The following is a 26,763-nucleotide window of genomic DNA, read 5'->3' as shown; positions in this document are numbered from 1 at the left end:
CCACCAAGGGACGGGGCAGGAGAAAGCAGAAGAAAACCCAACACTCCCCCTGCCCCGACCCTGGAGCTTGGGTTAAAGCACCTTCCTGCAAAGAAATGTCTTTTTCGCCCACACCGCTCCCAGGTCAATGCATTTTGCTGTGCCGCTGGTGGGGTAACCTGTTTATTGAAACCTGATCGACTGCTGGAGCCCCAGCCTTAAAATATGCTCTCGCTGTTGGGAACTGTCATTTGTCTGTCACCGAGGAGGTTAATGGACGTGTTTGTTTAGTTTGCTAGTGGGAATATACAGGGCAGAGGCTGGCGGGATTACAGGAGGGGAGAGGTATTTCTGATCCACGGAGGAATGCGGTTGCTTTTCTTTAAAATCGTCCGTGTACTTCTTATAGGTGCACGAGAAAAGCCCCTGCGAGTCCACCTGTGCTTGCGAGACCTCCTACAAACCCCGTGCTCCATCCACAGCCCCGAACCCCGCAGGTACGGAGACCTGCACGTGGGCAGAGGACGAGCCCCGGTGGCAGCGACACCGACGGGGGTCCCCACGGTTCCCTTACCTCTGGCCGAGTCCGAAAACGCAATTATCCCCGCAAACAGGAGCGCGAGCTGCAAGTCCATGGTGAATGCCAGACCCCTCCGGGTCGTGCGGGATACCGTCCTCTCAGACCTGGAGGCAGGGGAAGGAAAGCGAAATAATTACGTGTTGGGAGGGGGAAACAAACCAACAGCCCGCGACTTCGCAGACTTTTAAAGCCTGTTGCAGAGGCGCGAGGGCAGGAGCAGCGAATGAAACAGCGGCCGTACTTGTAATTCATTCCTCAGCGGTCGGCGAGCAAAACTTTGCCCTCCTCTCTGCTCCAGCCCGATATAAATCAAGAACCCACCGCGGCCAGCACGCTGCTCTAAGCTCACAGTTAGGGCATAACTCGCTGATATCCCGCATGGAGCCAGTCCGGAAGGCAAACAAAATGCTAGCGAGTGGCCATAAAACACGATTCCAGGTTGCCAGTTTGCGGAGGAGCCCGGGTGGAGGGGAGGAGGAACCCTTCCTCACCCACCGGCACCCAGCAAACTTCGTGCGGCCGCCTCGGAGCTCTCAGCCCTGCTCCGTGCACCCCACAACTTCTCCCACCAGCTCTCCTCGTCCCTCTCCTCCTTTTTCTCTTCCCCCCCAAAAAGCCAAGCCAAGCCCCGCTGCTTTCCCTGCCCGCCAGAGGTGCGTCCCACAGCAAAACCGCATTAAATTATCCGGATTCTTGAAGATGCCTTCGCGGCCAGACGCGCAAGCGGGGTAGCTCAGGTTTAGGGTAATTACCCCCTCCCAGTGTCCCCCCCTTAATCAAACTCTCACTCTCTAAACACTGCCTGAATTCCTCCCCCTTGTAAAGCCCCCGCTGGGAACACCCCGTGCCCCCAGGGGACACGCAACCCGCTCAGCATCCACCAAAGCTCCCTCGCCACCAGGTTTGGGGTCACCGTGGCACACGGGGGGGGCACACACACACAAATACACACCCCAAGAAAGGGGCTCCCCCTTTTTCCAGGGGGAGGGGGGCTCAGCTTTAAGCCTTCCCCCAGCCGGGATTTACTACGGGGACGCGGCGGGGGATCGCGGGATGGGGTGGGGGCGATGGCACCAGGTGTGACATGGGTTGTAAGTGGGTTGGGGGGTCCGGGTGTGTGGGGGGGGACAATTAAGGACTTACCTCGGCTGCCTGCGGGGCTCTAGCACCGAGCAATGCCGCCCATCCCCGTCGCTTCATGCTCTCCGCGGCCACGGCGCCCGGCGGGGCGCTCCGCCGCCGGCTTCTACCTCATCTCCAAACCCCCCCCCGGCCCCAAAACCGCAGGGGCTGCCTTCGGGGGGGGGGGGAAAGGGGGAGAAGAAGAGGGTGTCCCCGGTCCCACAGAGCTGGAGGGGGGCTCCTCCGAAATCCCCGCAGCCCCCCCGGGGGGGGTTTGCCAGCGGGGAGCCACCGGCGAGGAGCGAAGGGGAAAGGGGAGGTGGGGTGGGAAGGAAAGGGGGTGATGGAGAAAGGGGGGGTCGTAACGCTGCTTGCTTCCCTTGGGGGGGGGGCTGCGAGTGGGGAGGGGGGCAGCGGGACCTGCCAGGGATGCCCGGGGATGCCGTCCCGCGGCCCTCCGAGCCGGAATCCCGTTTAAAGAGCCGGGAGGGGGAAAGGGTTTGAGGGAGGGGGGAGGAAGAGGAGGAGGAGAGAAGGAGAAGGAGGAGGAGGAGGGTGGTTAGGGGCCGTGGGGGGGGGGGGGGGGGGAGGTGGCGGAGAGCAAGGAGCCGGGCTCGGGAGCAACTTTCCCTGCAGGGCTTTGTGGCGGTGGGGGCCGAGCCGCCGCGGAGGGCGGTGCGGGGCCGCCCCGCTCCAAACTTCGCACCAATCCCGGGCAGCCCCCGCCCTCCCCGCCGAGCCGCCGCTCCCCTTAACCCTTTTGCGGCGGATGGGCCCCCCCCGGACCCCCTCCGACCCCCCCCGGGTCCCCTCATACCCCCCCTCGTACCCCCCGCTATACCTCCCACCATCCTTTCTCCCCCGCCGCACAACCCCCCCCTTTCACCGCGCACCCCACAAAGTGCCCCCCCTTAGCCCCACAAAAACGCCTTCCCCTTAGGAAACCCCCCTGGGGACAAGGTGAGCCCCCCCACAGCCCCCTCGGGGTTTGGGGACACGGGGACGAGGACACGGCATGTCCCAGGGGGGTGACATCCCCAGGGTGGTGGGGGACATCCCACCCTGGCAGCACGCGTGCAGCCCCCCTGGGAATGAACCGAAGCTAAACTTGAAGCAATCCGGCTCGAAAATGAAACTGCTGGGGAGTCTTCTCCTTGGGTTAGCCACGGAAATTATTTATTTTTTACTTTCATACGGCTCAGCTGATGCGTCCCCGCTCATAATCGCTCTCCGCACGGGATAAAACTCAACCCGGCAGAGCTACCAAAGAGACTAAACAAATGCCAAGAGGGAAAAAAAAAAAAAAAAAAAAAAAAAAAAGCTGCCTGAATAGCTCCAGTATGTGGAGAGAAACATTGCTGATGTCTTTTATTGGTTCTCCTATTTGATAAGCACTTATTTCTCTTATTTGATAAGCTCCAGCGTGAAGGCCTCCATGAAAATTAAGGGGTCGCAATGCTCAGTACTGGGGAGAACCCCGACACCCAGGCCAAGAAGCAGCTTCCACGTCCACTTTATCTATTTTGTGAGGATTATGAAAGCACACCCTCTGTTATGATTGTTGCTGAATGCTTTTACTCAGCAATTCCTGAGGACATGAAATCTGGCTACAACATATCCAAGTGAAAAACATTTAAGACTAAACATATAAACCCCCCACATCCAGAAACAAACAAAGCAGCTGACAATATCTTTTCTATATACATATATATTCTACATATTTTTATCATCATTTTTATTATTAAAGTCCATTAATTTGAGAAATCCCAGATGGGCTACTCCTCCTATCAGGCAATAACTTCAGCCTTGTTGACTTCAAAGATGGTGTTGACTGAGTCAAACCTTCAGGACCCGACCTACGTGACTGCATTCATGCCATGGACCCTGATAAAGTTGCTTCAAGCTGCACCAGAGTGAGAGCTACATCTCAAGGAATGATGTGTAAAACATTTATTCGTGGTGTTTCCTAGTAATTTCACCACAAAGGAGTCAAGGTTTTTGTCCCAAGGACACCGCCATCTAATATATGGTCCCAAAACTGTTTACACAACCTTCTGTTCCCATGCAGAGTGAAACCCAAAGCAGCCTCAGTTTGGGCTCAGAGGATAAATAACCTCTGATGGGCTCTGTTCCTTCCATGCTTGCTTCTTTACTGAAAAATCTCACGTGTGCCTTTGTGGGCTCCAGCACCTCCCAGTCTGTAGGTGTTTCTCCTCCCAGTGCATCGATAAAAGCAGCAAAATGCCTCCTGCAGTCTTGCCCCGCTGGGAAGTTCTGGGCGATGGAGCATTACAGAGGCAGCCCACAAGATTTTCTAAAGCATCCAGGTGCCTAAACGCCTTCAGCTTTCCCTTAGGCCTCTGTCTTCGGGCACCCTGAAACTTTCCAATAATTTGACTCCATGTGATATTGTAAAAGGATTGAGCAGAGAGGCAGGGAATGGAGCCCATAGCTTCCAAACCCCACGCTAATATAAGCAGAGAACCACCCCTCCTGACTCCCAAATGTCTGCACAGTCTTTACATTTTTGCTCAGGACTTTGGGAGCCCCCAAAAGGCAGCCTGAAACCAGGCCATAGACTTCATCCATCTTGTTCACCGTACAGCAGCGCGGAAAGAAATGTAAAACATTGATACAACAAAAATAATTAATATTCCTGCAGCAGCTCCTAGTTTATCAGAAACAAAATCTCATGCTGTTTTCCCAACACTTCTACCTAAATAAGGAAACATGCCGAGCCGTGTTTTTCTGGGCTGGCTGTAATTTGCAGGATGATTGAGTAGTCTGCAAGTCAACAGCCCCGGTTTGCTCCTGCACCCCACAGTCCTGAGACAAGGCTGTGGGAAAACAGCTTTCTGGAGCTGGCAAACAAACCCAAATGCTAAGCAACCAAGAACGTGTCTCCACGTGGCCTGAGAAGTAGCCTAACAGCCCATTTGTATCCCGGTTGTCCCCAAAGCCCCTTTTGAAGAGCATGGCTTTCCAAATTTCACCTCGCTGTGATGGTCTGGTGAACGTGCATCCCCATAACGACTTCCCTCATCTCTCCAAAAACACAGCTCGGCCTTTTTCCAGCTTTCTTACCTCTTTTCTCCTAGGAGCTGCTCACCTCCATCATCACAGAGCTCCATTTTTTTTTGGAGCTCTGTGATATTTCCCCCATTCTCTCCCTTCTATCTTAGCAGTTTCGCCTCTTCTTTTCCCTTACAAATAATCTGGGAGACCCTCCGGGCTGCAATTCCTCACCTGCTGTTCCTGGATCCCTTCACACTGCAGGACAGGTCGATGAAATGGGCCGGGGCCACCGACACCACCGGGGCTGGCACTGATGCCTTGCTGGAGCACGAGGCCCCGTGGCACGGGTCCATGGGGCAGCCGGGCACAGCTGACGAGCACGTGAAGGTGAGGGAAGGGCACGGCCGGGGTTAGGCACATTCCCCGTTCACGCAGCCCTCCTCGGGTTACGTGTGGGAATAGCCACACGGGGCCATGCCCCGAGAGCAGCCCAGCTTTGAGGATGGTGGAAAAGGTGAGTAATGGGGTTAGCGGGGTGGATTTCCCCCATGGATCGCTTCCAATGGGACATTCGGCGTGTGATATGGCAGCAGCTCTGGAAACATCCCAGCTGGGCGGGCAAGGAGCACAATGCACCCGTTTCCATCTGCACGGAGGAACAAGGTACCACCTCATGCAGGTAAAGGACTTCACAGCCATGTAGCCACTTTAACCAGGAGATTGTGGAGATCACCCCAAAATGATGATCCTTCTACTTGGCAGCTCAGATGGGACCCTTCAGGCCCCAGGCACTCGGATGGGTTTTGTCAGAGCCACTGTGCTGACACACTCAGGTCTGTAGATAAAGCTGAAAAGGTGTTTTGTGAAGAAATCAGTGTTTTATGAGAGCCATCACCGTCTGCCCTACCTGTGGTGAATTAGGTGTAGCTGAAATGTAGGTAATATCCAGAGAGGGGGTATGCACAGATGGAAGGATGGACAGGATATGATATGGCCCTGAAATCTGTATTTTTCCCTTAATAGAAAATGCCACTCTCCACATACACACTTATTTCCTTAAAGTATCCTTTATTCTAAGCAGTATTTCAAAGAAACTAAATGGCCCATCATATCAATAAAATTCATGGTTATACATGAGACATGAATGCCATGCTCAGGCAGAGAAGAAAAGATGATGAAATGAGGGCTCAAGGTCCCGTTACCAAATGCTGGGTCCTGCACAGGATGCTTGGAGGACCCACGGACCCAGTGCCCTCACATCAAGGCTTCCAAGGATTTTTGGAGGTGTGGGGATTGCTTTGCTCCTGTGGTATGGATGGATTGCCAGGCTCCAGGCAGCATGGTGGAAAGTCACGGACATCTGAGCAGGCACATGGGGAGGGGAAAGCATTTCTCTGGGGTGCTTTGAAGGAGCCCGGTGCAGTAAAAATATTTCATTAGCCCACCTCCTTCTGCCCCCTTGGTGTTTTTCACCCTCTGAGATGGGTTTTGAAGTGTATGACTGCCATTGTTACCTCTGACACAAATTGAAGGACAGAGAAGGGCCACCCAGCACCTTACTTTGGGTCTCCAAGAGAGTTTGTAGCTTCAGGGTGAACAAAAGATATTACCTCCCCCGACAAAATGTGCTCGCCTTCCTGCTAATGTCTGCACCACCACCATTCCCACAGCAGGAAAACCACATCCAACGGGCTCTGTGCCCCAGTTCCCCGCTCCCAGAAGGTGCCCAGACATTCAGATGGGGAATCTGGTATTAAAAGCTCAGGGCAGATCACGTTGCCATTCTTCTGAAAGAGCTCTGCTCCTTCTGCTTTCTTCCAATGGATCTCATTCTTCTTTCTCACATCCTTTTGCATCACCTTAAGCAATTTATTTTATGCTCGGTACTTTTTCAACTCTTAAACGTTTCCTTATTCAGCATTTGGTAGAACTACAAGTAGTTAAAGTTTCCAAATGTTCTCCATAAACACATCCTTCCTCAGGCCCCTTATCCTTTATATCACTCAGCACGGGTTTCTTGGAGTCAGCCTGACACTGATGTATGAAGGATTTGATTTTGCTTTCCTTTTACATCTGGTTAATACAAGAGTAATCCCACTGGAGCCATTGGAGTTGTTGTAAGTGAGAAAAAAAAAAACTGATCAAGCCAACAGGCTCATCTGTGCAGCAACTACGCCATCCAGGTAGTCTGAGCTGAAGGCTCTGAATATACATCACCAGATATCTCATCTGAGAAGGTGAGCACAGTTTTGAAGGCCTAAATCTCCTCTCACTGCTCCTTCACATCCTCCTCCTGTGCGAGAACTCTGTCTACGTGCATCGATGCTGGGTTCGGGTCCTCCAGATGTAGCAAACATGAAAGGGGAGGTGCAAAAAATAAGCAGAAATAAATTTTACAGAAGCCCAAGATGAACAGACAGAGAGAAAAACAGAAATGTCAAGTATTAATTGCTGCACAGACGTGAGGAATGTTAAGGGAAACTGTTTGGGGATTTATGTTCAATAAAAAAAAAAAAAAAAAAGACAGCTTCCCAAACTATTTCCTTTCAAATCTCTCAGCGTTTTCCATAAATTCCATGTGCATGTGTGGCACTCTCTGATAACATACAAATCTGAACGCATAAACTGTTTTGAAATGTTTGTACAATTTCATCCAAAAATATGACTGCATGTTTGTGCTTTAATTGTCAGCAATAGGATATTAGGCAACAGCCACATGCATCGTGTCAGGGGCACTGGGTGAGGTTAGGTGGTACGAGCTCAGCCTGCCCCTTTCTGGCCATGTCTCCGCAATGGGGAGAAACCCCAAATTATTGGGAAAAATAACCTGTAGTGAAGTGGGCTGCAAGTGACAGCACACTCAGTGGCAGGAGTGTGCAGAGAAATCCACTAAAATCAGTAAAGATATTTCAGGTTCATACAGGTGTAACTGGGATCAGAAACCTGATGATTTCCAGGACAGACATTGTATTTTTTTGCCACTCTTTGCAAAAAATAAAATAAAGCCTTAGCGGAGGGATGGACACTGTGCTTCAATCAGTGTTGTTTGAAATGTCTTTCATTTATTAACATTCTTGCTGAAGCTGAACATTAGTTCCACTTTATCAGGAATATAATGCAGCTGCATTTTCTGGACGGGAGCACCACCAGAAATATGTTAACTATATAGTCAACAGCTATGCCTTGTTTACTCTTATGCGTAAAGCCATACGGAAACAATCCTCCCAGGAAATCTTTATTTTTTCTCTCTCTCCTTTTATGTATGTAAATAAAAATAACAGGAGAGGCTGGCCTGGGATGCTGGCTGAGGGTCGGATGGCAGGAGCTTGCTTTTGCTCAGGGTTTGTTGAGAAACTCTCTGATTCCCCCAGGGGCAGACTGGGCTGCTCTGGTACAGCAGAGGTTTTGCAGGGAAGGTGCATCAGTCCCCATTCATCCCTCGGTGCCTTCACCCTAGGATATTCCTCCTGAAGACCCAGCAAACACACTGTGATGGCTCAGCCCTGGTGTTCCCTCCTGGGGGATCTGCTGGCTCAGAGATGGGTCCCCATGGGCACAGGGCTTGGGGACCACAACGAGGAGGGCAGCTCCAGAATGGGTTTCCATGAGCTCACGGGGGAACTCTTGGACCTTCAGCTGCTCAGATGTTCACCTTGTCTTGGTGCTGTGCTCATTGCTTCGTCCAGCAGCGCTGGGGTGGAGAGCCACAGGTGGAGATTCACAGGAGGACAAATCCTGATGGACCCGGGGAGCGCTGCCCGCTTGCCCACAGCCTGAAGGAGACAGCTGCAAAATCCACAGCAGCGTGACAAGCTGCAGGCAACAAGGCAGAGCCTCCATCCTACCCTCCCCAAGCACAGGCAGGGTTAAATATTAACCCCAGGGCTGGGAGACAACCCCTTCAGCCCCCACCGCCATCCCCACGTAAAGGGAAGAGCAGAGAGCACACTAAGGAGCCCTGGAAATATGTAAGGAGCTGCCAGGATCTGCTGCCAAACACTTTTATCTTTAGACAAAGATAAATCTGTTGCTTACTTAACCCAGCCTTTACGAAACTTGCAGCTCTGGGTTTCCAAAATAACAGGAGCAGAGTGGAGCTGGCTGGTGTCCTGGTGAGCAGCAGATGCACACAGGGCAGCGAGAAGGTGACAACGGGTCTCACCAGAGAAATGGCTGGAGAGTAAATCATTTGTCAGGGAAATAAATAAGGATATAACCTCCACGGGCTGCAGAACTTACCTGCTCTTGTCCCTGCAAAGTGCAGGTGTCTGTATTCTTAAGAGAGCAATTAGGATGTATGGTTAATAATAAAGAACAAAAAAGCTGCTGCTTGCAGCGTGCAATCCCAAAAGAGCAGAAATGTGCCATGAGTGTGTACCAGGGTGGCCCCAAGGTCATGAGGAAGATGACAGCGATGCTCACCAAACTGCCACCGTTTTATTATCACCAAATAAAAGATGCTCCCCATTTTTTATTTTATTTGAAACAGGCTTTTATTCACAGTGTGCACTATGGTGGGGTCCAACAGAGAAATGAATGGCACCCGTGGGGTTTTGGTGTCAAACTGCAAGGTGAGGGTGTGAGTTTGGGACCTGCCTTGTCCCTCATTTTCAGGTTAATCACTTGTTTTTTTTGGGGGGGAGTGTTTTTTTTGGGGGGGAATGTTGTTGTTTTTTTTTTGGGGGGGGGGGAGTGATGCTGCAAAAACATTGCAAGTATGGATTGGTAACAGCAGCTCCCTATTTAGCTATAAAACTCACCATTCACAGTAAATTCCCTTTTTTATTCTTAATGCTAGAGTTATTATCTGGCAAGAATATAGCCCCTTCCTCTGCCACCCGTGACCCAGGCTGAACCTGTTTGCCCGTGTTATTGTGCTGGTGTAATTCAGTGGAAAAGAGATTGGATTAAACAGGCAGCTCCGGAGGAGTAAATAAAAGGAACATGCTTTAAAGAGTAAATAGACAAGCCTGGGTAGAATAGAATAACTCCTGGCGGTGCTAAATCAAAGGGAAAATAATGCCCTCACTAAAATCTGAACCGGGTTTGTGAGGAAGGGCAGCCCACAAAACTGGACGATCCGTGCATGTGCAGACCCCTTCCAAAGAGAAGTGCGGGGACAGCCGGGTTAGCTCCCGGTAATTCCTCAGCGAGTCCAGCCCAAATCTGTTTTAGCAGCAGAAATCCTTTTTTTCTCCTCACTGCCAGCCCTGCAGTTCAGCCTGGGCTGGCGGGTCGAGTCCTCGGCTTCACCTCCCTTTCGCCTTTGATGCTGCTCCAGCGAAGTCGAGAGCGTGTCTGAAGGCAGCAGTGGGATTTCGCTAGCACGGGGGATCCTAAAGGAGCAGCCAGCAGCTCTCCCTGGCCAGCAGCACCACGTCCCGGGGCAGGAGAGGGCTGGGAAGGTCTGACGCTTTCTGGCAGCCTCAGCACGCGGATCCCCGCTTTGGGAATGCTTCCCCGATGGCATCAGTCAGCCCAGCTGTAAAGGCAATTGATCCGTCTTGCTCCACAGGCGCTTTTACCCCTAGCAAAAAGCTGTGATGTGGAACTCACAGCGATCCCGTCCCAGTCTCGGGTGCTCTGCACCCATCCAGAGAAGGGAGGCACTTGCCTCTCAAAAACCACAGTGAGAAAAAAAGCTTTTGGCAAGCCCAGGGGCTGATCCCAGTTCTGTCCGTACCTGTGTAACCCAAGCAGGGCCCCAGTCTGTCTCCATCCTTCTGCTGCGTTGGCCTGCAGAGCTAATAGGGGAAAAAAATTAATACCAACTCTCAACCGAATATATGAGCAGCAAACCTCTGGGTGGGGTAAAGCGTATGTGGAGTCACTTTTCGGAGCTGGCATCCTCCTTTTCACACAATGGCATTAGGTAAAGCACACTGTGAATGACTCTGGGACATTTGTTTCCCATCAGCTGCAGAGGAAATCCCCTGCGCTTGCAAGGTGAGAGTCCTTCCCATGGGAAAGCAGGACGGTAAGTCTGGAAGCTGAAAACCAAGTTCTCTGCCTCATTTCTGCAGAGATTCTCGTGTCAGAGCTGAAAAGATGAATTGTGGCAATGTGTAAGAGAGCTCAGCTTGCCCGTTGGGGATGCATTACCTCTCCTCTGCTAGCAAGGGGATGGGAATCATCATTTCAGTCAAAAACAGAAATACAAGTGTACAAAGACTAAATATAAAAGGTTTTATATGAACATTTTCCTAACCATAATCCAAATGTCTTCTCCGTAAATCACTTGCTAATAAGGAAAGGATACGAACATGTGAACATTTTGGGATCCTGGATTCAATGAGATGCACAGATCACAGACACAACCATCCCTACTTCAGCCTAGCACATGATGCGAATAAATGGAGAGCAGAAACTATACATATTGTAAAGTTATACAGTGCAAAAGAATTCTTCAAGGAATACCACATCCTGAGTCTTACACAAGGAAATCCAGACCAGGCATTGTGGAAAAAATTAATACATTTCAGTGTCAGGCAGAATTATGAGGCTGATCAAGCTGAATAATCCAAGGTGCATAATCTCCGGGGTATTTTCCTACAAAGTGGAGTAAGTGTGAGCCTGTCACGCAATCCAGCACCAAGGAGCAGGACTTGGCTTACAGACACAGAAGTCACCTGCAAGAAAAGTTCTCTGGGGCTTCGCTTCAGAAGAGAGACAAAAGCAAAAAGAGAATGAAAAAACGCAGCTCGGCTCTTCCAAGTCACCGACCACGATGCCTGGTGGGGAGATCCATGCTGGTTAGTGCACTGGGTGTGCAGCTCTCTGAATCCCCATGCAAAGCCACGGGAGCACCCTGCTTTCACCAGCCTTCAGCCCCTCAAAGGCAACCAGTCCCAGAGTCTCTCTGTGTTTACTTCTGGGCAAGATTTTGTCCCAAAGCACGTTTTCCTGGCAAAGACGCAGGTCATGCTCATGTTGATGCCATTCCCAAGATACACAACAAACTGTGCCTTCTGAGCAGTGCTCCAGGAGGGACTTGGAGGTGGGCTGTGAGGGATTTGAGTGCAGGAAGGAGGTCTGCATGGCTTGAAACCCGGGAGGGCAGGAAACAGGAGCATCCTCCTGCTGAAACACAAAACTTGGGCCATGAAAAATGACTTGTCAAGGGAATGTGGAACAGGAGGGCATTTGAGCTTGTGTCTGTGGGTAGAAAATAAGAAGATCCTTCTTCCTTAATCAGAAAAACTTGGTTGCTAGCATCTATGTCCTTGTATAATTACTTTGATTAAACAGATTCATGCTTTACTGAAGACAGAACCCAGGAAGACTCATATGGCATGGATGAAGACATCTTAATTATTAGTACTTACTTTTGCACAGCTTTCAGAAATGTGCTGGGGCTAAATGGTTAAAACATGTTTTTTGGATCTAAGTTAAGCTTTCGCGTCACCCAAAAGTGACACAAAACTTAAAGTAGAGGAGAGGTTATATTATAACATTTCTGACAGGTCCATTTGAAGACGCAGTGGCACTATGTTATATTAATGAACTCCAACAGCATGGTCCTCCAACAAGCCTGGGAAGTCCTTTGTTCTTAGGCTAAGCCTTTTGCCATCTAATAAGGGCTTTTTGAACTTTTCTCTTGATCTTCTTCACCTGGGGTTGAGAATGTGAAAATTGACCTTGTCTGTTTTCATCCATCTGACGTTGGCACTCAGAGAAAATGAAACCTTCCTATATCCAACCCAGGGCAGGCTGATTTGCTTCTTCTGTCTTTTTATTTCCTTCTGGAAGCAGAATTAAAAATGTAAAACCACATTTAGTATGGGTACAACCCTGCGAGAAAGAGAATGCAGGTTCTAAAACAAGGTGCTCTGGTACTCCCATCCCCTCGAGGTTCCCTTGGTGCCAGCCTCTACATTGATATTGTGGACTTAATCAGAAGCCAAGGCCCCACTGCACTGTGCAGGAAGGCACATCATGGAGAAGAGTTTTCAGGCATTATTCTGTAGGAATCCATCCAGGGCACAGCTGAGTCTCACACTGGTTTCCTAATGGGAATAACTGGGATCACTGGAGACTTGTGCATCAAAACAGTGAACCATGGTCTCGGAGCAATTGAACACCGTGGTGTTACAGCCCTGACAAAACTGGAAGCCACGTTGCTTCAGAGTTAAACACAAACTTGAATGCTGGCATGGCTCAGATGTTTCTAGGAATAAACCACATACTTCAGAAGTTCAGTTCTGTTTTTCCAATCAACAGAGAACTAAATGTTTTCAATGTTCTTGAAACGATTTAAAGTGTGCAAAAAGCACCCAAATCCTTACTCAGGGAAAGCTAGTAAAAAAAAAAAAAAAAAAAAAAAAAAAAAAAAAAAAAAAACACAAGGAAATTGAGGTGTTTGGAAATGCAAGCTGAAACACCACTGTGTAAAGTTGTGATGTCCCCAGCCTTACATGCGTACAGCTAGGGTCATTTTTGGGTGCATCAGGAAACCCTTATAGCCAATACCCCCCCTCATCAGTTCTTAGACTTGTGTAAGAAGCTGTTGTCATGTAGATATATAAGGTTGTCATATAGATATATAGTAGGCTGGTCACTCGTGCATCTCTAAGCATGTTAGTACCACTCATAAATTAAATCTCACAGTCTCCTGCTTCACTGATCTCTGAGCACCTCCTTTTCATGGAGAAGCAAGATGCAAGGACCACTTCAGTCACTTGGCTGAGCTTTCTTGGTCAACTGCAGCTCTGGAGCTCAGATTCCCGGTGCTTCCAAATTAATCCTAGTACTTTTGGACACTTCTCATTAGAAAAAAAAAAATAATAATAATAATAAAAAGAGCACTGTAAGGTGTAAGAACAAGCCTGCCTGCAACACACTCCTGCAGGAGACATCTCCCAGCCCCAGAGCACCATATCTGAAGGGCTTTCACCGGAGCAGAATTTGCCACCAAGGACATACCCAGCACAGAGCGTGTGTAAGCCAGATGTCAGCCCTTGTCCTCTCGCTGCCAGTTCAGATGTCAATCACGTTCAGGCTCCTGATTTATAGCAGGCCATGCCACCACTCCTGTGAGCTGGAAGTGAGAATGCCTGCGTGAAGCCCCGGATGCCACCTCCGAGTGCGGGACGCATGGTGTGAAAGTGCCTCTTAACAATGCCGTCCCTGTAGGTGTAGGGCAAGCGGCTGACACCACCGCCCCCTAACAAGGGGACTTTGCACGAAGAGTAAATGTGAAGCACGTGAGCTAAGGCTGGCAAAACGCTGGTCAGGGATGAGCTGCAGACAGGGAATTTGGCTCAGAGTCCAAGCTTTTCCGAAGGTCAGGAGCACTTGAGCCTGTTGGAGACAGAAGCTCTCACAAAGTCACTGTGGGACATGTCTACTGTGGGTTTCTACTGCTTACATGAGCACATTCCCCTCCCAACAACCTCATCTTCCTCTTCCCCTCCCATGAACAACCCCACTGTCCTCACACGTTCTCATTGCCTCGCTTTAGTTGATATCAAGTCTAGGAAAGCTCTGCAGGTGCTACTCAGCTTTGCACTTGTAGCCCCACACCCCCATCAATCTGCAGAATAAAACCACTGTCCTTTTCCTTGCTTTTTGGCATTTTGTTTTGTTGTGTTTCATTTGCTGCTTCATTCCTCCTTTCTGCTTCTCCCTTCCATCCTACTTCCAAGCCTCTGCTTAGGAGGATCCCCTCTAAACCCACATGAAAAGGAATTGATAGCTTCATCCCAGTTTGTTCTGAGGATAATCTAGGAGACTACATGTTCATACAGGCTATAGGAACTGTTTTTTGCTAATCAGTTTGCCCCAGAATTAGTAGGTAAAAGAGAAAGGGAGAGATAAACTCTGCCAAGTCTTAATTGTGGGTGAGTAACAGACGTGTGGTTTAGCCCTCTGCAGCTGAACCCTCTGGGTGATGCAGAGACATCCAGCTGAGCTCCATCAGAGGCAGCGTGACACCACCTTGCTTCTTACATCTGATGCTGATCTGGTCAGCACACAGCTATTTGATTTCCAGGGCAAGGTCAAAAGCTTTTGTCAGGATCCGTGCACTTATAAGTCCTCTGAGACCCAGAAATGCTAGGGAAGATAAGGAAAGATGGGTAAGAAGCTCTGCAAACAGTTTCCCAGACCTTCTGGGAGGGCTGATCATCACCCCAGACTGCAGGCATGTCTCCATTGTGTTCCAGTGCATCCCGTAACCTCCTCACTTTCTGTCAATATCCAACTCTTCCCTCCCCACACTTTCCCAGATAATGGAAGCATGATTATACGCTGAATATGCCAAAATCTACTTTTGTTTCTTCTTTTCTTATCCACGTCTCCCTCTTAGCTGGTAAGTGCTGCACAACCTCTGTTTTGCCATGTATAGCAGTAGTGTGTGAATAATAAATAACAATGATATGCTTTCAGCTGGAAAATAAACCCCATATGTGTCCTCAAGTCTCTCTTTTCTCTTGAAGAATTCGTGCAGACATTGGTTCCAGAGACAGTTATAATCCTGTTTACTTGTCAATGCTTGGAGTGAGCATGTAATTACAGTTCCACTATAAGATACTTAACATGTAATTCAATGGCAAAGAGCTACCACGTTATTATAGTCTTCTAAGGTTGGATTTATGCCCTGAAACCTAAATTAGTCCCAACAATTTCTGTTCAGAGGAGGATAATTTAATGCAATCATTATCAAGTACACCAAAGAGCAAATTTCACCGAGGCAAGGGACAACACAAGCAAGTAATTATTTTTATATTTTTTTTTATTTTTTAGCTCTCTTTGCCAACACGGCTTTCCTGGACTTGTATTTTCTAGATAGGCAAAGGGTTTGTTTTGGAATAAGGTGCAAAAGGGAAATAAAAACTACCAGTGACAATTAAAGAAACTGTAGGAAATAGTTCTGTCTTTGGAGATGGACACAAGACCTCGGGGCACACCCCTTAAGGTGATGGGCAGCGGCATAATTCTGATATCAGTGCAGAGCTAAGAGTTAAAGAAAGTGATAGAGTGTGTGGCCTTACTCACTTCTTCACCCCCAGTGTTTCTAGGACCTGTTGTTAAGCTGCTGCCTGTCATACCACCATCATCCACAACATTAATTGGGCCCTGCCTTAAAATAATCCATCCTCAGCACCACAATGCTTAGCACTCCTACGGGCCTGTTCATACAAGACTTTCAGAGGGCTTAACAAGTCCCGACTGTTTAAGCAACACAATGTGCCCAAGAATTTGGTCGGGGGCACTCCAGGGGTAACCGTTTGCCACAGCAAAGCTATGTGCTTGCCTATGACCACAGTGAAGGCTGCTGGAGGAGCGGAGAAAGAAATCTGGCTCCTGGCTGCATTCATTTTCTTTCTGCCCGATAATTTATTTGGTTATGAGTCTCAGTTTCCTGTATGGAAAGGGAGCGTTGGTCTTTCAGTATTCCCCAGGGCATGGTGACACCAACCATGGGACACAGCACACAGGCTGTGAATATCCCACAGCCACAGAGATGCCTGGGGCTTCCTTTGCATCTCTTGGCAAGGTTCCCCTGCCTGAGCCATCCCCTGACACCTCTTGCTCCTGACTTTAAGGTACCAACAAAGCACGGGCACTTTTCTTACAACACGTAGCATCCACAGCTGGTGCTGGGAGTCCAGAGGAATCCCTCGAATGTGGGCAGAAAGTCCCCAAAGCTCAGAGGAAGGAAAGCAGAGGAATGCAAGCATGGGGAGCACCTGGGGCTCCAGCGCTGCCAGCAAGCCCAGGTGTGCACGGCACAGGCGGGGGGACCGCGGCCGTGAGCCGGCGATGACAGCTCGGGGTCCCTAATACATTAGTTCCTGGGGTCTCGCTTGCATCTGTTGGAGGGTTGGAGATCTGCCGGGGGCCGGAGGGATAATTAGGCAGGTGGGCTGCTGGCTGTCCAGCACGCCTGCCAAATCCAGGCCTGCTGGAAGTGGGTGTAACCCTATGGAAATCATATATGCGATATCCTCACCCATGCACACACATAAACAGATGGGGGAGAGAGGAAAGGCACACGCACGCCCGGGCCTGGATGCATTTTAGAAGCACAAAAAGACCCCAGGAAGACAGAAGCACGATCTGCAACACACCAGTGTTCACCCAAGGGTCACCATACACCCCTTGGGAAATCTCTGAGCATTTGGTATTCCTCTTAGCAACTCTCAGCTCTTACATTTAGGGAGAGCTCTCTGATGGGATTGGAAAGAATAGCCAGGTTCATACAACGGTTACATTGTGCCATCTTCTGGTTAAAGGCTGTGGATTCCCTCTCTCCGAGTCCTGCTTCACTCCAGCACAGAAGGAAAGCCTTTCTTTATGCCTTCGAGAAACGAGACCCAGCGATGCCCCAGCAGCTTGGCTGTCCTGGTGGAACAGCATTACCTGCAGAGATGAGCTGCAATCACAAGGCGGTGTTTGCAAGGACCACAGGGATGTAGGAGCTGCCAAACAGAGCCCTGGTCTGCCAAATCTGCTGCTCCAGCCTCCAGGAGATGTGATGCCTCCAGGAGACGTGATACCTCTCCAGCCCAACATTGAGGTGCCCCAACATCCATCTGAGAGCCGTGCAGCTGTGAACCACCTGCAGGTGAGGAAAGTGAAGAAGAAAGTGGGCTCGGCGGGGTCCACAGAGACAAAACACGTTCGTCTCTCTGCTGAGGAGGATCATAAATATCTATAAATGCATGAGGACACATGTTGAGAACAGCTGCCAATTACTCATCTGGATCATGAATATGGGGAACTGGATGTTCCCAACCCACCCTTACACTGAAAAAAAATAAAAAATAAAGAAAAAAAAAGAAGATACACAACTGCAAGGGGATGTGTGATCTTGGAAAGAGCTGATCATGAGGAAATCACTGGTCTGAATGTGCAGGCCCAGACTTGATGAAAAAAAAAAATAATAATAACAAAGCTGACAAATCTTTTGTCTTCCAGCAGCACGCTTTACAATGTATGTTTATTTTAAACCTCACCTGCACCATTGTAGCTCCCTTGATTTTGACAGCAACATCCCTCCAGCTGCCAGGAGCACTTCTCACGAGTAGGTGTTCAAAAGGAGCTAATTGTGCACAAATTAGGCAGACAAATTAGGGACAACGACTTCACTAAATACTGGCTAAACAAATACAGCTTCGGGGAAGATCCATGCTCCAGGTTGTCATCAGCAGTGCTAGTGTGAGCTAGATGAATTAGGTGCAGAGCACTCCCCACCAAAAAGCTGGTGTGTAATGATGTTTCTGCAGGAAATGGTAGGAAAGGATGAAATCACCTCCTGTTCCAGGGAAGGGAAAATAGCCGCTGCACTTCAGACACTGCAGAGCATGGGACCTGACAGCCTGGTGGCTGCAAGCATTTGCTGTCCCAGTAATATTTAATTATTGGGCTTGTAATGAGCTCTGCAGAAGTGTTTAGTCTCAAAATGCCTTTTGCTTGTGCTCTGAAATGTCAAGGAAATCAGGATCGCTATGAAAGCAGCCTGATGCTGCACGCAGGTATCAGCCAGCTGCTGTCTTGTTCTCAGCTTAACTCAAGCAGGGGAGAAGCAGAGACAGCAAGTTACACAAGACTTGGATAATATCAGCTTATTCTGACAACTTCATAACCTGCACAGACCTCCTAACGCACTGGGTATCTCCTTGCACACGTCTGTCATCAGGAGGAGATACGGGAACACGTCCAGGTTTTGAAGTCCCTCGGCAGGTCTGCACCCTCATGGCTCTGGCAGATGAGAAATCGGGCGGTGTTTGATGTCCCTGTGAATTACATGGGCAGTGGGAAACGCTTACTGAGAGATTACATCGGGGTCACCAACCGCAGAAAAAAGGGTTTGGACCTGAACTTTGAGACTCAGTGTGTTGAACTGAGAACTGGAGCATATAAGATGTCTGAAGGCGAGGCGTAAGCTCTGCTAGCATCTGACCACTGCTGTTATCTCGTCATCTTCCGAGAATGAGCAAGTCCCGCCCTGCATTTACATCACACGTTAATAATAAAGCATGAAGTGCTTTTCCTGCCTGCAGTCCTCCTTCTCAGCTTCCAAATGCTGCACCATTTTTCTTTTGGTTGTTTCCGTGCCTACATTTTTTAGCTAGAATGGGCCAAGCCTGATTAAAATATTCCATGTGGGGTCTTTCAGGGCTGCGGGGTTGTTCTGAGAGCAGCAATCTAAACTTGCATTTATCTCATTATTTATTGTAACTCTCAAATCTTCTTTAAACTCTTTCTCTTTTTTTTTTTTTTTTTTTTTTTTCTCATATCTGCTTCCAGGATGCTGTTCGCTCATCCCTGCTGTAGCTTTCCTCCCTTCCAGCCAGCAGCAGGCTCTTGACACGAGCATCACCGACAGCACCCACAGCCCACAAATCTCCCTGTTGTCCTCCGGGACCATGGGAAGGAGCAGGTCCCCAGATGACCGGGCCTGGCCTGGCCTTGAAGGCTTGAAATTAGAGTCACCTCCACTACTGACCTCCTTGGCACCCTGCTGTGCCCTGGGGAGCTCACCAATAGCAATACCCTGGCTTCTGGATAATATATAGTCTGTGCAAGTGTATTTTTAACCACTCAGTATTTTTATCCAGTTTCTAGCGCAGCACAATATCACATACCCTGATGGGTCCCAAACACATTGTGGCTGTGCTAGATTCACTGCACCCATGAAATCAGGACAGCAGTTATATACTTGCTTGGCATGATCTATTTTTAATATGTTGATGTTTTTTGCTTGCTATTGGACACTTTTCTGCCAAATGTTGTTACACAAACTCCTTCCATGCACTGTGAGGTCTGGACACTTCTCCAGAATAGACAACAGTCTAATAACACAGGAGGTGCCAAGACCTGATTTCATGATCATCCTAAAGAAAGGTTTCATCACCAGATGCTTCAGACCCAGAGATTTATCGACTTAATTTTCACTGTCAGTTTTGCTGTGATTTTTTTTATCACTAGATGCCTGATCCAGCGGCTCTCGTGTTGTCAGATTCCCATTGAGGGCAGAGGGAATTTGTGCCGATCAAGGGCTAGAGGACATGGCCCTGGCTTTTCTCAGCTCCCCTGGGTGCGTTTTGTCTGTTGATTTGTGTGAGAAACAGTTAGTTTGCCTTGGTGGAGAAACAAAAACACCCAAGTGAGAAAAGAAAAAAGAGGGGGACTGAAGACACAATGGTCATGCCGTTATTGAAATGTGCTTCTCGCTTCAGAAACAACAGTCTGGGCTCGAATGAAGTGATAAGTGGGGACATGGATTAAGCCAAAATAAACCTCCTTATCTTAAAAAAAATTCAGCTTCCTAAAGCCAACCTGGAGCTGATCTGTGTGAACAACAAGAGAAAGTGCAAGAAAGCTGAGATATTTCTTAAAATAATATTACTGTAGGACCCAGCAAAAAGTAAACGCTGCTCGTGGGACAAAAGTAATTTACAGCCAGCACTGACATGATGCCCATGGGAGGTCAGATGGAGAGCAGAGCTCTGACCTTTCTGTGTCCTGCGCGTTTAATTTACAAACACAGACAACGATCCTGTGGAGAGATACCTTGGCTGGACATCAAACACCCAGTGGTGCACATTGTCTGTGGACTTCCCTTGCAAAGCAACGGGACTCCTCCCAGCACGTTTAAGTTAGAGGTCTTCGGTTAAAAACCATGTATCGAACAGATTTCTCCAGCTCCCATGGGGCAAAAAAAGATGATGCCCCCTGTGTGGTGCTGGGCAAGGTCAAAGAGGTTTTGTTTTCAGGTCTTTGCCCTGCAAGAGACTTCCTGGGCAGCTTTCCCCACCATATTTACCTTCTTTTAATGCCATCCCTTGAGGTTGGATTGATCAGAGGAAAGAACAGGGAAGGAAGGGATGTCACATCATGAACCTCTGGGACTTCTGCATGTAGGAAGCCATCGGTTGCCACCATGGGCAGCCACCCTTCAGCCAGCCTGACTTTCCTTCCTCAGGTTAGCAACAAACTGGCCCATTCCAGGGGTTTTGCCTCATAAATACATTGTAAATCAAAATATCCACCCAGCAGCTCACATGGGGCTCCAAAGCACTTCTAAGTACCACTGTCACACAGCCAGGGAAGGGCCATGCCAGAGGTAGGCCTCTCCACCGTCCTCATACCAGGTTTTTGGTGGTGTCAGCTCCAAGAGAAAGAAGCTGTAGGTACACCATGAAGGAAACATCAGGCTGTTGAGTAAGGAGACGTTATTATCCACATGGCACTGCCAGAGGACAAATTGACATCTCCATGTGATGCACACAGGGTTAGGGATGTGCCCAAACAGCTGAGGGCCCAATGCAGTCCCTCAGGAACAGAGTCCATCACCAAGCTCAGAAAAAGAAAAGGCCATGACTTTAGGAAGTATTTCACAGAGGGAGGAGAATGTCCTCTCCTGGGACACTGCTTCCAGCAGGGAAGAGGAGAAATGGCTCTTCAGACATGCTGCCCTGTCTGGGCACCTTCTGGAACCGGGCCTAACACTGTTATCCCCTAGTACCACCAATGCCCAACTGGTGGGGGTGCTGGAAAAGGTGCAGCCCCACCATAACATCATCCATGAAGGGAAGGCGCTAACGAAGCAGGGCATCCACTGGGACAGGCTGTTTCTCCTTTCCTAACTTGCCGAGAGTCTCTCAACACCGTTTCAATCATATGACACACGCGGCAGCAATGCGGCCTGAATTGTTACTCCTCGGGGTCTGCCTGCCAAGAAAACTGGGGAATGACTCACGTTGTGGAGCTCAGAGCCAGGGGAGGGCAGGACCAGGAGGTGACTAATGATGAGAGAGCACAGCAGCTTCCTTCCAAGAGAGGATGATGCAGAGAAAGGGCCCTGCAGCACATCAGGATGGCAGAGAAAAAGCAATAGGTGCATGAAAAGCAGAGAAATGTGTCTCTGTCTGAAGGGAGAGGTGGCAGATTTGCCCTTTCCGCAAAGAGGCAAGTGACACACAACTAATCTGCCACGGACTGGGCAACTCAGAGGATATGGACAAATCAAAGCTGAACCAGATCACTAGAAACTAGATGAGGACAGTTTGCTAGCAACCTGAAATAGAGTTAGAGGTTTGTGATGGGTTTCTTCCTAAATCATGAGATATGCTCAGTAAAGACCATAAAGAAAAGAGCCAAAGACAGCCCTTCCTCAGACAGAGGAGGAGAAACTGTGTCCTGGTGGAGATTCACTCTTGTCCACACAGTATCTGTGTTTGAGAAACCCAGTTCTACCCCAGATGCACCCAATGAAACATTTAGGGAGCAGGCTACACAAGGGGGGGAATGCATCCCCTTTGGTTCCCCAAAGATTTGCTTTACATCTATGCCTTTAACCACAACAAACAACCTGTTTACAGAGCCCAAGTGTCCTCTCTTTTGCACTTCTTGCTGCTTAACAAACCACATGGAAAAAAGCTGTACCTCTGTTCCCATCCCCTCCCGGAAGGACGGAGTCAAGCAAGGAGGAATAGAAAACCTAAAAAAAAAAATGCTGGCTGCCTGATAAATCTCTGCTCTTCTGCTTTCTTGCATCTTTGTCCACCCAGGTCCTGCTCTGCTGTATGCACTGGAGTCCTCTGGCCCAGGCTGGGCATCTTGCAGAGACAGTGGCACCTCCATGGCCAGGAAGGACCATGTGAGCTCTAGGGAAAACGGACGAGTGCTGGAGAAAGAGTATGCAAAGAGGCAGTTTTGCCTTGAAACTAAAATAGAAAATGCGCCTCTGCTTAAGTGACACTCGACACCGACGAAAGGAGCTTGGAGTGAGAAAATAAAATACCTCCCAACCCGCTGCCAGCACCAAGAGCGTCCAGTGTCTAAAATGGAGCCACAGGGCACAGGGTCAGGCTGCAAGTCAGGAGAAGCAAGAGGGACAGATGGCCCTGGCACGGTGGCTTTGGGAACAAGCAGGGGCTGAGTGTGATGTCGGGGCAGCCTGAGCTCTGGGGCAGCCCTGTCTGGGTGCAGGGCTGAGGCTGGCTCCTGACCTAACCACGGTACAGACAGGTTTGCATTTGGCAAGGGGGGATTACTGCTCCATAGGGTCAGGACTGGCTGCTTATACAATGTCTGGACCCAGGCCCTGATTAGAAATTATCACAGATGGAGCAAGACAGGGGCAAGGGCGGAGAAGCGAGTGATGGATTAACCCGTTTTGAGTCACACACTCCTATTAGAGCGGATTGCTTTCTGCTCTGATGCTGAGTTATGCCAACAGGCACTGCTGAGACAGGGCCCAGGCAAGATTTATTTATCTTGAATCCCTTTAAACATTTCAACACCCTGTGCCTGTGCACCCAGCGAGCCTGTGAAACCACATGCCTTGCAGTTCCTATCCGCTCCCCGCTCTTACCTCCTGCTCGTTTCACTCCCTCTGTGCTGCAAGCCAGATTGCTCGTCAAAATTAAAGAATAAGCCATGGGAGGCACGCACTCAGATTCCCCCTCTGCCCATCTGGTAGGGCTCTGATCCTGCTTGAGGCACACGGGACATCTCACAAACACATAATCAGCCCTAAAAGACCCCATGGCCTCTTTTTTTCTTGAAGGTCCAAGGCAATGTGGATGCTGGAGAGCAACATCAGCATGGGTTGCTCCTTTGAAATGGTGTTAACTTTGGAATGCCTCGTGCTGCACACAGAGGGAGGCTCTGCGTGTCTTGGGAGGAGCTCCTACATCTGCAATCCATCACCTGCAGGCCCAGCCAAGGTGCTGAGGTGAGACAGCCCTTCTGTTAACTTCTCCATCCTGATGACTAATGAAACATGGTGGAGACGGTTTATAGTAGAGCCCTGAATGGCACAGGAACTCCAACGCCTTTATTTCCATCCAACACCATTATTTGGAGGATGCACTGAAACCATCGGGGCTCGCTATGGGAACATGGGGCTGTTGGTCAACCATAAATGGCTCCACCAGCTTCAGGAGATCTGCAACAGTGGAAAAGGACAGTAATTTATCTTGCAGAAGAAACAGCCAAAGAACACAAATTTGCTCTATTCTTGCACTACTGGATGCATTTTTTCTTGCTTCAGCCTGTTCAACCTAAGTTGGAAGCCTTGCAGCTCAGCTTTCCCTTCCACACTGCCCTGTAGTCAAAATGCATCTCCCCCTGCCTCCAAAAATGTGACATTCATCAAGGAAAGATATCCTTGGCAACACAAGCGGAGGTTTCAGGCTCCTTCCTCCCAGGCATCCTCAGAAACTTCCCTGCACGTCCTTGCCTTCCCATCTGGTGAATGCTGTGCTTCACTACTACACTGTTTCCACCATCACGATATTTAGCACCATTTAGAACAATTTCATCCAAAGATCTCAAAGTACTTTACAAGGTTTAGTTAATTAAGCCACTGAAGTATTATTACGTCTCTCTTATGGAACAGAAAGCCAAGCAGAGAAGTTAAATGATTTGCCAAACGTAATATGAGTCAGTAGCTAAGTTGGGAAAAGAACCCAGGAGCCCTGACTCTTAACCCATGGCTGTAAACCATTTTTCTCTATAAAAAAGAAATGAAGCAAGCAGAAGGGTGGCGGTACAGCTATTCCTTTTCTTTAGGCTGCCTTATAATTAGGGCAGAAAGGAGAACACCGCTTCCTAATCTTAGATCTTGCTACATTTGTTTCAAGGTTTTGTGTAAAAGTTTGGGAGGACTTTCTGCCTTTTGAAATTCCTGTATCAAGGTTGTGTTTAAAGAAGGCATTGTGCTAGCATGAGTTATGGGCTCGCTGTAGAAATGAGCTGTGTTATCTAGGAAGTCAGAGCAGATGATCCAAACACCGCTTGAAAACAGCCTGACAAATCTATGACATCTTCCTGCAAACTGCAAACATTAAAACAACCAGAACAAGATACTCTTTGTTCTATCACCAAAAAGCCAAAAAGGGACCATTAAGATGATTCCTCTTGCAGAAAAGGACTCCTCTTCCCCCAGCCCAGCCCAGGATCTGTGCATGGAACCTCTCCAAGCCTGAAGATAAATAAAGCGATAGCAAGGGCATTTCCACAAGGAGGCCAAGGAATTTGAAAGAGGAAGGAGAAACTGGGACCCCAATGAGCCATTTCCCTGTATCCTGCTGTCCGTATGTTGTATAAATTATGGGGGGAAAAAAAGGTGTGTGTAACTGAAAGCTGCCCCTAGGCACCAATAATTTGTCCGACCTGCGCTTAGACAACCAACCCGCTCCGCTCTAACTAGCCTTGGCAGCCTCACACGGGTCATATTTTTACGTGGATGAACTGTTCTTCAACAATTTCCCCCAGTGTGCTAGCAGCACAAACAGGCTTTTTGTACACGAGCGGGTACGTGTGGCTTCTCTGGGCAGTTATTTCTTTTCTGACACACGTGGCTCACATGGCCATTTGCAAAGGAAAATTGCCCAGCCCCCTGGCTCTTTCCTCATCACAGAGCTGCTGCACTTTTATGGGGTGGGGATGGGGCACAGAGCTTTGCTTAGGTTTGGGCTCGCCTCTTTTAGGAGGTAAGAGCATCACCTTTTTCTTCCAGTTTTCCAAGTCTATTCTTATATTTTCCTACCATTTGCCTGGGGAGTTGTGTTTTACTACTCAAGAAACTTGCTTTTGGTCATAGTGACAGCCAGAATTTACGGATGCAAAATTCCCATTGCTTTCCAGGGTAATTCTGAGGCTGTTAGACATCCAGGAGAAATCACAGCAGAGAAGGGGAGAGAGCTGGGAGAGCTGTGCTGTCACCTCCCTAAACCCAGCGCTCTCATACTAGGAGAGCTTGCTTGCCATGGCCAAAGCCTTGTAGTCCCTTTGGGTCTGCAGGACTCAAGATTCAGTACGAAAAGCATTAAAGCAAGCAGGTGACAAGGGCACTGTTAGAAACACGTAGATATATATGTGTACACTCACAAATATAAATACATTTGGCTTTTCTGGGAAAGGATTCATAGCATGCACCAGAAGCTGCCTGACCCCAGGGCACAGCGCGGGATTTAGGTCCTTGTTGGAATTTGCCCTTGCTCCTTATTTAATGCCGGCTGGATTGTGCCTACATGAACCAAACACATCCACTGGTTTCCCTCAGACGTTTCGATGATGGATTGCTGGCATCACTTGTTTTCTTTTGAAGGCAATTCATTTATCAGAAACAATTACTCAACTGATAAGCTCCGTGTGTTCAGCTGTTCGTGGCTATACAGCAGCGACAGGCCAATAAATATGAGCTGCAATTAGCCTGATTAATGATTTCAGATCACTAAACTGCAACTATGTCGGAGATAAGACTCTAATAAGCTTTTCTGACGAATCTGGCAAGTTTGGTGGCAACGGTGACACTACCTCCTTTGTCAGGGCCCCAAGCCCAGACACAACCTCTGCGATTAAGCCAGTCCTGCTCTTTGGGACCCCTGAAGAGCTCAGCAGGTGTTTGGTGGGCGGCGTGCAGCGATGGGCAATCCCCTTCCATCTGTTGCACAGCAAAGCACGAAGGAAATTGTTTCCAAATGCCCCTTCACTAAGAAGTTCGCTTCCCCCTCAGCCTCCTGTTGTGCTCCTCAGGGCTGCTGACCCTCACCTCGACTGCCATCCTTCAGCAAATCCTGATGGTGACCCAGCTGCGGGCCTCTCTTGGAGCATGGAGACGTGAGCCAAGGGAGAAGAAGATGTAAGAACCCAAACATTGCGTGCAGACCTATTAGCAGTGGAAAGAGAGTTTGGGGAGGACCATGTTTGATTTAACATGTTGGCAGGAGCTAACATATCGCTGCAGTGAGACTTGTGGAGCACAGGGCTGTGAGCACTGATAACAATCCCTGCAGCTGGGATGACTTTTGTGTTTCATTCATTTTCTGGCTGTAAAGAACGTGAATGTGAATGCACATGCGCATATACGTGAGCCTACGCGTGCCTACATGCTCCCTGATAAAGGAATCAACGTCACTACTTCTGTGCCACAAGCCCGGACCAGTAAGGGCTGTGCTTGTGGAGCAACAGTTGCAAAGTTACCAGCCTTGCCAAGACCCAAGCATGGGCTTGAATGGGCCATGAAATGAGCTGGGATTCACTACACTGCATCCAGCACACTTTGTGCAGGTCCCGTCCCACCTCCTGCTCCCACCAACAAGGCTGGA

The 26,763-nt window shown here is 49.0% G+C and overlaps 1 protein-coding gene and 1 long non-coding RNA gene across 4 annotated transcripts in view; both read right to left on the bottom strand.

Moving 5' to 3' along the window:
- The window catches only part of FGFRL1 (fibroblast growth factor receptor like 1), a 168,242-nt gene extending 166,004 nt beyond the window's left edge, over positions 1-2,238 (bottom strand). The window contains exons 1-2 of one of the 2 annotated variants that reach the window (XM_068679639.1): positions 1,703-2,238; positions 554-663 (exon numbers count right to left, since the gene is read on the bottom strand). In XM_068679639.1, coding sequence (XP_068535740.1) covers positions 554-614 — 61 coding nt within the window. In that variant the 5' untranslated portion in view covers positions 615-663; positions 1,703-2,238. Of the gene's footprint in view, positions 1-553; positions 664-800; positions 1,130-1,702 lie in introns of those variants that run through there. The other variant, XM_068679638.1, reaches the window with a different exon arrangement.
- Positions 2,239-9,380: 7,142 nt separating this feature from the next.
- Positions 9,381-14,467, bottom strand: LOC137855478 (uncharacterized). 2 transcript variants are annotated; one of them, XR_011095748.1, is made up of 3 exons: positions 13,619-14,467; positions 13,302-13,445; positions 9,381-12,991 (listed from the first exon to the last, which is right to left on the bottom strand). It is a non-coding gene; the product is annotated as an uncharacterized lncRNA (long non-coding RNA). The 2 variants fall into 2 exon arrangements; XR_011095747.1 differs by having other exon boundaries at positions 13,302-13,455; positions 13,619-14,464.
- Between the last annotated feature and the right edge of the window lie 12,296 nt (positions 14,468-26,763).

Source organism: Anas acuta, chromosome 4 (assembly GCF_963932015.1).
Source record: "Anas acuta chromosome 4, bAnaAcu1.1, whole genome shotgun sequence".
In the NCBI taxonomy this organism is placed as follows: domain Eukaryota; kingdom Metazoa; phylum Chordata; class Aves; order Anseriformes; family Anatidae; genus Anas; species Anas acuta.
The sequence above is the reverse complement of the archived record's forward strand: the minus strand, read 5'-3'. Positions and strand labels throughout refer to the sequence as shown.